We start from the raw sequence: 11,326 nt of genomic DNA, 5'->3' as shown, positions 1-11,326 counted from the left end.
ATATTGCTACAGTATAACAACCAGTGTACTCTCACGCGATTCCCTTCCACCATTCCAAGAATTGAATAACATTGTCGGTACTTTAGCAGAGTACCTTCTATTCTGATGAAGCAACTTTGGCAAAACCTGCTCTCCGTTCAATCAACATCAAACACCAAATACGTCACAATGCATTTTTGACTCAGGCGCTCGTTAATTTTTGGGCACATTGAGTTATTGATATAATCTTGAACTTGAAGCTTGTTTATTCGTCTTGCTCTCAAAGAAAGAATATCCATTTATCTTGAATACAAATCGTGGTACTTTTGATTGAAGGAGGTGGGGGTCGCTGGGTTTGAGAGGTTAAAATTAGAGAGAAAATGCCGGCCAAAATTTGGTTTTCTCCATAACTAGAGAGTGTGGGAACTGGAAATTTATATTTTTTGTTTCTTTAATCAACGTTTTTCAGTAAAATCCACGCACAAATGTGTATTAAATGGAAATAAAAGTTTTTGAGTAAAAAAATCAACAACAAAAATTCCATAAAAATGGTCAAACGGGTGTAAAAAAGTCAGTTTCTTAAACTTGATTATTTTGACGAGGGCCTTAAATTTCACCATCCTTCTTTTAAAAAAGACATAATATATGGTGGGTTTGTGTGTGTTTGTGTGTGTGTGTGTGTGTGTGTGTGTGTGTGTGTGTGTGTGTGTGTGTGTGTGTGTCGTTTAACGTTGAGGTTTCTTTTTCCCTGGAGAAGCTGCACGTCAATTTTATTAAGGGAAACAACCATGGAGTTCCTTGCGAACAGGACAAAAAACATGGTTGTGTACCCTTAGCAAAGCGTAAAGAACTGCCTCTTTCACATAATCAATTAAAATCTATTATTAACACGCGTTACCGGCATCTGGCATGACTTTGTAACAACAAAGTAATATTATTATTATTGATTTTCCGTGCTGCTTCGTGTTATACAGAACTGATAATACGACTTATCTGTTGTCGTACAGGCGTCTGTGGTGTCACGGAGTTTTGCCTTGGCACGCAGAAGTTCGATTCCCGTGTGGGGCGGGGGGTGGAAGGGGAGGGGGGGATTTACTATCTCCGTCTGATTGTTGGGGCACTGTATCCCTCTCAGCCTGAGGTGGCTTTTAGAGACAGGGTAGAAGCAGCCCGCCTCCTGTATTACATAGTACATGTATTATGTTAGTGATAGGAAGAAACTTCTGTTATTACAATCGCAATTGAACTTAAATTCACACAAGCACCGAAATATTTGTGTGCATAAACCGTGTTAGTTAGATTATGGACATAATCATCTATCGGTGAGGAACAGAGGTCACAAAACTGCTATAGTTTGGGGTGGTCTGGCTGGAATGGACGAAACACCTCTTGTGAGAATCAACGCAAGACTTCTTTTAGAGGACTACATCGTGCTGGTGCTGGGAAGGTCAAATCTTATCTTTATTTTCATCATGGTGTCATTCAAGTAGACGCTTTTATGCATGACAAAGCACCTTCTCATAAAACAAAAGCCACCAGACAATTTTTGGAAAACAAAGTCATACCAACGATGTTATGGTCACCAGTTAATAGCTCCGTTATGACACCTATGGATGCGCCAAGTCCTATGAAACAGTAGCTGCAGAAACACGACTTTGCTCCCAATTCAGAAGCTTTGTTCGCAACTCTTTATTACATTTAGAGTGGAATGACAGATAAATATTATGTCCAGAATTTTACTCTGTCCATGTCCCAAATGGTTCGTACTCTACACAACACCATGCCTCCTAAACAAACTATATGTTTGTTGTTCATCTCCTGTGTAAGACTCAAGAGACTTCACAATAAACCAATTGGACAGCTCACATAGGCTTTTCTGTACAGTAACTCCTTTCTGTTTTGTTTTTCTCAGCCAGGGCATGATTTAGAGATCAAGCTTGACTTGTACGGGTTTAATCCCCGAGACAGGAGAGGACGGCCCTCGCAGTCCGGATCCACGCACGGCTTCCATCTTCACGAGTTTGGTGACTACAGCAATGGCTGTAACTCTTTCGGGGGTCATTACAACCCGCACAAGGTGTTACATGGAGGGCCAGAGAGCCACCAGAGGTGATGGATAGATGGATGGCAGGATGGATGGATGAATGGATGGATGGAAGGACGTGTGGGTGGAATGATGGTTGGGTAGAGTGGTGAATGAATGGATTGATGGATAGATGGATGGATGGATGGATGGATGGATGGATGGATGAAATGATGGTTGGGTAGAGTGGTGGATGAATGGATGATTGGAAGGGTGGATGGATGGATGGATGGATGGATGGATGGATGGATTAGCGGGTGCGTGAGTAGATTAACGGATGGATGGGTGGATGGATAGATGGATGGATGGATGGATGGATGGATGGATGGATGAACAAACGATGGGATGAATGATGGATGAAAGAATAGGTAAATGGATGGATGGATGAACGAATATGTAAATCAATGAATGGATGAACGATTTGATAACTGGATAATTGATGCATGAATACGAGGATGTATAGAAGATCAGATTAAGGATGTTGGAAGCGTAGATACATCGATGGACAGATGTATGGGTTAAGGAACGTATGGATAAGTACAATGGGTGTGTGTATGTGTGTGTATGTGTGTGTGTGTGTGTGGGGGGGGGTGTGATGACAACCACAAGGGGATGCAGATAGTTGATGGAGTGATCAATTGGTAGGTAAATGGCTCAAGGGGTCAGTTAATTAACGGATAAATTGATTCTTGAGTGAAAAGAGGGCTCAATTTATACATGAGTGGGTTAGTGAAAACGTGCACACAAAAAAGAAAGAATGAATAAATGAATGAATGAATGAATGAATGAATGAATGAATGAATGAATGAATGAATGAATGAATGAGCGTATGGAGTCTATCCGACTGATGAGCCTCCAAGGAACTTCAGCCAGATGTGCTTTGTGAATGCAAATAATTAGGATGAGAGCATTGAGGATGATTTATTTGTGACTAGTCAGACAATTCGGTACAAGGGGTTGGGGTTGGGGTTGGGGTTGGGGGTTGGAGGGGATAACTGCCGTATAATATGAACCACTTTCAATAAGCAAAAGTAAAAGTGCCATAAATCCTAAGCTAGCACACTCGCTTGCCCCCTCCTGACCTCAGAATAATCTGAGATCCTTGTTTGTCTTTATTGTTTCTGTCTTGACAGGCATGTTGGAGACTGGGGAAACATTGAGGCTGATCGTAGAGGTGTGGCTAAGGCTTCCATGACAGTGACGGAGTCCACTCTGTTTGGCCCTTACTCCCTCGTTGGAAGAGGTGTCGTGGTGAGTACATGATGATAAGATAAGATAAGATAAGATAAGATAAGATAAGATAAGATACATTTTTGTTTTCCAGATCCTGGCGCATTGGTTTGGTGTTTCACCACGTACACACATACACACACACTCGCACACACACACACACACACACATACACACGCACAAACATGCACACAAACGCAGGCTTACAGTCACATGCATAATATAAATGAACAGTAATATAAACAATGCTAATCTTAAGCTAGATACATACTCAATGTTATTCTGATGCATGCTCTAAAGCCATATGAATACTTGTAACAAGGTGGCTAAGATGGAAAAATTTTGATGGATGGTGGTAAAAATGACCTTCTGTATCTTTCTTTGTTGCAGATCAGAAGTCCTGGTCTTTTACTTCTGACTGATGTTTTTATTTTAGGGAACAAGGGATGTTTATTGTCTAAAAAGATGGAATTAATTTTTTGTAGTGCAAACTGTTATGAACAATTCATCCAAGTAAGAGAATGTAGATTTTGAAATTTTGCATGCTTTCCGTATTTATCGATTTAATTTTTCTTTATCTTGTTGTCTCCTGTTCCCTGCCTATGCTGTTATACAGAAATTGATCATACTTTCTATGGTTGAATGATAGAATATGGACATCAATGTTTTATCAACTTTAAAATACATGAGCTTCCTTAGAAAAAATAGTCTTTTGTTCACTTTTTTATACAGGGGAGAAGTGTGGTGCTGACGTGGCGTGGTGTGGCGTGGTGTGGCGTGGTGTGGTATGGTGAGGTGTGGTACGGTATGGTATGGTGTGGCGTTGCCCAATATGACATTACATGATTTGGTTTCGTACCTAAAACAGGTCGAAATGGGCTTTTAACTTAAATAAAATTCTCCTCCATTCAGGTCCACGACGGTCCAGACGACCACGGCGAGGGTGATAGTGAGGCTAGTAAGGCGTCTGGTAACGCTGGAGGTCGGATTGCCTGTTGTATCATCGGCTGGACCGGAGGAATGTGGTGAACAGGTTGAAGACAGGCCAATTAGAAAAAAGCTAACTATAAATAGCCTGATTTTTAATCGTCCAACTATTAATATCTTTACTGTGCGCATGCATGTGGGGAGGTTTCTAAAGTAAGTTACTTGGGGTTTCAAACCGCGGGCTGAATGAAAAGGGCTGTCGATTCAATGCAGTGTCTAGGACAGAGCTGTTAAAGTACTTTTAAAAAGGTACTTAAGTACAAATTTAAGTACAATCTAAAACGTGTACTTAAGTACAGTAAAAGTGCTTTCCTGTAAAATGTACGTGAGTACAAGTACTTTTTAAAAAAGTACTTATGGGTACATTTGGAGTACTTTCTGCTAAAATGCTAAAACACTTCAGTGCTAAAGCAAAACATCATATTGAATAACATATCCAGTATATTTGACAAATTAGGCCATTTATTACTAATAATGTAAACAGTATACAAAGCATTTGAATATACTCACTGAACGTAGGTGGAAATGGTCCGTGAAATTGAAAAAAAAAGCAAACAAACAGACGCAACGAGTGAGTAAGTGATATTATCAATAGAACTTGTTTAAGCAAGACAATATGATCTAATGTAAGTCAGTCCTTGAGGTCGGAAAGTAGGAAAAGTATCCAAATTGGAAAATGTAGAGCCAACGTTGCTCTTAAGAAAATATAAAATTGATGAAAATGGCCAGCAAAAAAACAAACAAACGGAAACGTGTATTGAATTCTTCAAAAAACAAATCCTCAAGGAATCAAGATAGCCTTAAGCACAAACAACAACAAAAAGTTAAAAAGAAATTTAGATAGCCTAAAAAATTGTTAGATTGATATACCTTGAGAACTCAGTTTCAGTTTCAATTGATTATAATAGTGGTAAGACAGATTTTGGTCACACTGTGTAGTCCACGGCGCCCACAGCAAACCAAATGTAATTTACTAGCTCTGTCTGTCTGTCCATCTGTCTGTCTGTCTGTCTGTCTGTCTGTCTGTCTGTCTGTCTGTCTGTCTGTCTATCTGTCTGTCTCTCTGTCTGTCTGTGTGTCTGTCTTTCTCTTTGTTTTTCTCTATCTCTCTCTGTCTTTGCCTCTGTCTCTGTCTCTCTCTCTGTCTCTCTGTCTCTCTGTCTCTCTGTCTTTCTCTCTCTCTGTCTCTCTCTCTCTCTCTGTCTCTCTCTCTCTCTCCCTCTCCTTCTCTCTCCCTCTCCTTCTCTCAGTCACCCACCGTATGCCCCCCCCCCTTTCCCGCCTCTTAAATAATCCCACAACGTGGGAAGATGTGTTAAAACTACGATCTACCATTTCTCTATTTTACGTCTACACTGTTTAAAATAAGCTATCTTGTTGCTACTTCATTTGCTGTATGATGTACAGTTGATCCGTTTTTTCAGAAAGGTATTGCTGTTGGTGCTCCGTTAGGTCAGTTGATTTCCTGCTGGACTACGGAGAAGATGGCTCTGGTTTGAATACCTTACGGGGCCTTCTGAACTTGCGTTGTTTTTGGGAGTGGTTACGGCTAACCACTTATTTGGCTTGGCACTGGGGGAGATGGACGTTAAATTCGAAGGCCCCGCCTCTTATGTAACCTTACAGTGTTGAAAAGGGAGTTACATCCATACCACGTTGACATTTTGTCGTTTTGTCATTAACTGCGATCGGATCATTATAATCATGCCATGCTCTGCTTGACCTTTCGTATGTTTACCACTTCTAACAAAATAAAAAATATATCTACAAAACATAAATCATTTGTTTGTTTGTCTTACTAAAGTTAGTAATACGTGTTTCCTTTTCAAAAAATTGTCATGCAATAATAATAACGATAATGACTGTAAAGTAATACTGACGATGACAAGGTTGTTTTTTATTATCAGTATCATTATCCTTTATTGTTGTTATAATTATATTAACAATAATTAATTAATAGGCTGTTTCAATCCCTACACAGGAAGGAACACGTTCTAAGAGTTGGAAATGTTTAGTGTTATGTTCTTTCAATTACACATAATTTTAAAAGGTAAAATCCCTCCAAAGTAGAAAAACTCCAACGCCAACCTGCAATATCAAAATCAATGATACCACCCTCAAGCAAGTATAACAATTTATATATTTGGGGACCATTATAATCATCAGATGGGAGATGTCATACCGAAATTAAAAGCCACATTTGCCAAGCAAAAGCAACCTTCCACAAAATGAAACAGATACAAATATCAATCTGTCACTGGAAACAAGAAAAAGAGTACTGAAAAGTTATATCGAGCCAATCATATTATACGGGTGCGAAGCATGGACAATTAATAGACAGCTGGAAAGAACAATTGAGGCCACAGAGTTGTGATTCATGAGACACATGCTGCGTATCCAATGGACAGCTAGAAAAACAAATGAAGAAGTCTTGGCTGAAGCAAATTACAAACGACAGCTTACGACGAATATACGAAAACGACAGGCACATTTCATTGGACATACAATGTGGAAAAAAACATTGGAGAATATTGTAACAACAGGGAAGTTTGATGGAAAAAGAGGCAGAGGCAGACTGAGGGAAAAGATACTGGACAAGTTAACAACATGGGTGGGAGCAGCAATAACAACAGACACCATTGTTGCAGCGCAAGACAGATGGAAGTGGAGGTCCATGATCGCTCACACCAGTCGGCAAGGCACCGGGTGATGATGAATATCCCTCCCAAGTCGCTACCAGTTGGTTTGGGTATCAATATAATGCTGAGCTATGTTGCTAATGACACATCAGCTTCAGTGTCAGGATTTAGCGCTCATCGACACATCACTACCTTAGAATTACAAACGTTCTATCTGAAAGTTTCCCCCATTTGAGTTACTAAGACCATGAGGTCGGAAACCAAATGTTCTTTGTACTCTATCAAAATCGTAAGATTATTCGGAGTCATTATCAAGATATTCAGTGAATTGCATTCGAGAAAGCTTGACATGTTGTGAAACTAAAAACTTTTCACGTCAAATTTCTCAAAAGTGGGTACTGAGCAGATAGAGCTTTGCACGTCTGAGGTAGCGACATGTCATTGTTAGCCAAAGAGTGCGTGTGGGTGGAAAAGGGGGTAGGGTAGAAAGAAATAGATCCGTTTATCGTGAGTCATTTGACAGCAACGTGAATTGACAACACGTAGGTTGTATTTCTCAATGGAATTCTAACGTTGAATGGCTTCCTACCATGCAACTCAAACCTCTCAGATGTCGGTGTGTAATGAGGTCAAGACACACTTAGACGAGTGGTATATGATGGCTTGTACCCCTCCCCCTTCCCTTAACACACATGATGGTTTTACTCTTGGAGTAACTATATAGGGAGAGGCCCTAACGTTGCGTCCCCCGCTCAACAGTTCCAACCAAGTTGAAGCCGAAAGGGCGGAGCTTATCGGGCCTGCCGCCATCTTTGTAAGTTCAAAACAAAGCAGCGTACGCAGCGTAATCTCCTTTCAAAACAAGCTGCTCGGGCTCCATTGTCTCTCGAAATTTCTTTGTCAATGTTAATTACAGCATTATAAGCACTCACGTACAGTAGTAATATAATAAGGATGTTAAGAAATCTTACTTGCATCAAATTATCAGCTCATTTAGTCGAATATTTACAGTAATACGTGTACTATGTATACACATTGTGATGGTAAGATATTCTTTTAAAACAGGTTTTAGAGACGAAATTGGGATAATAAGGATCAAAACAAAATCATAAACGGGATGATAACATTTGCTGAGTTTTTGGTAGTCGAACTTCATTATTTTTACAAGAACGAAGACTTCTTGATAGTAACAATATAATAAGGACAGTAAGAAATCTTACTTGCATCAAATTACCAGCTCACTCAGTCGAACATTTGGTAATACATGTACTATGTATACACATTGTGACGGTAAGATTTAAAAAAACTTGTTTTAGAGAAGAAATTGGGATAATAAGGATCAAAACAAAAATATAAACGGGATAACAAAATTTGCAGACTTTCCGGTCATAGAACTTCATCAGTGCAAAATGATGTCATCACTGACATTATTTTTACAAAAACGTAGTCTTCTTGACTTAAACTTACAACAAAATATATTTCTAACAAAATTGAAAATGATTACACAAAAGATGGTAGTGAGGGTGGGATGGGATGGGCAAAGAATGAGGAAGGAGAGGGCAAGGCAGATAAGAGTGAAGTATGATGGTAGAAATTACCCCCCCCCCCTACACACACAAAAAAAGAATAAAACAGCTCCCCCCCCCCCCCCAAATAAACCGAGGAGGGAGGGGCACCTTTAAAACACCCAGACACTTTATCTAAATTTTTAAAAATACTGTTAAGTGTATTGAAGAATTAATAGAAAATGTGAAATGATAGGCTTATAATAAGATTTTCAAAACAGATTGCACTAATTTGTGACATTTCTCTCTTGACAATGTCACACCCCCTGCACAGACAAACGACACATGGCATCGAAAATTTTATTCACATACCAAACACACTTCAATGACATTCTTTGAAGGTACTGTCGAACCTCCGATGAGACTTCAAAAACAGCAAGGAAGTTACATTTGACACACTGGAGTCAACAAAGGCACCGATGCAGGTTTCACATTTTCAAATGATTTGTCAATTTTAACAACACAAAACCAGCAATGTAAGCAACATGCAGAGCAAATTGACAAGTATGCCAGACTAGATCTAGGCACATACGTGCAGTTATCATCATGGCAAACTGAATTTTCTGCAATCTTTTTTCATTCTGTTTTTACTGTGAGATGCATTGATGGCTAAATCAGAAGGCACTTCGCCATCAAGTTCAGTGCCATTGCTAGAGACTGATATTTTAAAAAACATTTTTCGTAGGTCTTATAAGTGTTTTACGGCACTCGCAACTGCATAAGTCATATGAGTGCGAGGGACACATTAAACATTTTAAGTTGGTAGGAAATTTTGAATTTTGCTTGGGTGGCCACCGAAGCCTACTCTTATAAATTTAAGACCACCAAGGGACCTTTAATTTGCGCAACTTGCATACGCGACCTCCGAGATTTTTTCGCCCTTGTCCGAGAAGGCTAGGGGTAGATCTTTCCTACCAGAAGATCAGGGGTGTGGCTGAAAGACAGATGTAAGAAGGAGCCAAGGAGTAGCAGTAGAAAGCCTGCAGAAAGAGTCCGGAGCCCTAAGGAGGTAGGGGCAGAAAGTGGAGACGAAAGCAGACGAAAGAGAAAGTAGAATTTTAGAGAACAAAATTTTTCCGTCACTACTCGGATTCGAACCCGGGACCTTTGAATGAGAGGACCACCGGACCCGAACGCTACGCAAACTGCCATTCGGTCGACACTAAGTTTACAACTGAGAGAACTGAGCTGATCTCACAAACATGGCCGACCGTCGTCTGCAGTCTGCAGCGGCTTCACGTTACGCGACTCGCGGCCTCTCCTAATAATAGTTACTCCAAGGTTTTACTCGTATTGACAAGATGTTATTTATTTTCAGTATTATTATGGTCATTGCTCTTACTCATAATTTTCTTAAAGCAGACCCCTCAGCTGACTGTTTCTTTATCATTTCACGAATGCGCGTGCATGTGATTTTCTTCACGTGCCTGAGATGCGCGTAACTTTTCGCTAGCACTCGATACGTAGTCTGTAACGGAGTTTATGAGATAGAAGGGAGAGAATCTAGAAAATAGCATAATAGTATAAAATAAATAAATTATAAACTCCCTTGTCTCCATGTTTGTTTTTTTCAAGACGTTGGTCTGACATGAGACAACAGACTTGTGCGGATATTAGTTTGTGCTCTGTTGGTGAAACTACTTCTCCTAAATTATAGTTCCATGCCCTGACAGACACATGAAAGGTTAATTCAAAAGCTGTTTTTCTTGAATGATGAACTACTGAAAATTGATCACAGTGGCATTACGTGCAGGAAATCTCCAAATTTCTTTATTTGACCACAAATAAAGAAGAAACAAAGAAGAAAATAAAAGGTAAGAAAACAAAATAAAAGGAAAAAGAAACCCGGGAGGTTGGGAGAGGAGTGGGGATGGGGGGAAGAGAGAGGAAGGAACAGGGGGTGGGGGGGGGGGGGGGTCTGGGTTTTTTTCTTCTTCAAAATAGACGATGGGGTCTGCGATAAACAGATTTCTTTTTTTGCCAGGATTTTCCACTGCAGTATTTCGAGATTCTCACCACGCCCGTTCCAGCCCTTTTTTAGCTATCTCAAAACGAGTCCGTCTCGAAGTCGTGCAAGCTGTGTAGAAACAGGTGTGCATCAACACTCATTAACCACCTTTCACAGTTTTAAGAAAAAATTAATGTATTTTAAAAGAAAAGGTTAAAGCACCGCTCTCTTTCATAATTACGTTTCAAGCAATCTGCATGTACTTTTCTACTTAGCCGCATGTCGTATAGCAGCACCTCTAGTTTTTGTTGTTGCGCGCTTGTCTTTTTACCCTTGGAGAAAGAATTCCTGAACCGGCTAATTGCAACTTTGGTGTTTTTGTCAGGAAAGCGTCTCCGAAAAGCGCGATTTGGGGAACGTTTCTTGTGTGCTGGTGCGTTAAATAAAAGGATAAAAGGAAATGTGTTTTGCTGCAACAGCATGCTTGTTTGTTAGCTCATTTTAGTCTTAGCTAATCTAATTTACACCGCGTTAATTCATTTTCTTCTCTGATGTTTCACTTTCTTATTCTAGTTTTTTTTTCTTCAGCTTATTTACCCCTGTATTGGTTCGTTTTCGTCTTTGTCTCCATACCTCTTTATTGGTTGGTGATTAGGCATTTGTGGAACTAATAGTCTCCGTTCAAACCCACTTTTATTCCTATTATTTTTCTGTTTCTTGGTGTCTGTACTTTCATCTCTTCCCCAGTCCCTTCTCTTTCTCTCACTTTCTCGCTCCCTCACGTTCTCTCTTCTCCCGCACCTCTCTCTTTTTCTCTTTGGTTTTCTTTCCATTTCTCCCTCACACACTTTTTCACTCACACTCACACATACACACACACACACACACACACACA

At 39.9% G+C, this 11,326-nt stretch overlaps 1 protein-coding gene across 2 annotated transcripts in view; it reads left to right on the top strand.

The window, feature by feature from the left end:
* Positions 1 to 4,577, top strand: part of LOC101855342 (sarcoplasmic reticulum histidine-rich calcium-binding protein) — a 14,349-nt gene extending 9,772 nt beyond the window's left edge. For both annotated transcript variants that reach the window (XM_005099696.3, XM_005099695.3), the window contains exons 6-8: positions 1,892 to 2,088; positions 3,196 to 3,313; positions 4,205 to 4,577. In XM_005099696.3, coding sequence (XP_005099753.1) covers positions 1,892 to 2,088; positions 3,196 to 3,313; positions 4,205 to 4,321 — 432 coding nt within the window. In that variant the 3' untranslated portion in view covers positions 4,322 to 4,577. The remainder of the gene's footprint in view (positions 1 to 1,891; positions 2,089 to 3,195; positions 3,314 to 4,204) is intronic.
* The last annotated feature ends 6,749 nt before the right edge of the window (positions 4,578 to 11,326 follow it).

Source organism: Aplysia californica, unplaced genomic scaffold (genome assembly GCF_000002075.1).
Source record: "Aplysia californica isolate F4 #8 unplaced genomic scaffold, AplCal3.0 scaffold00222, whole genome shotgun sequence".
Classification (NCBI taxonomy): Eukaryota; Metazoa; Mollusca; class Gastropoda; order Aplysiida; family Aplysiidae; genus Aplysia; species Aplysia californica.
Note: the sequence above shows the minus strand (reverse complement) of the source record. Positions and strands in the feature narration are given on the sequence as shown.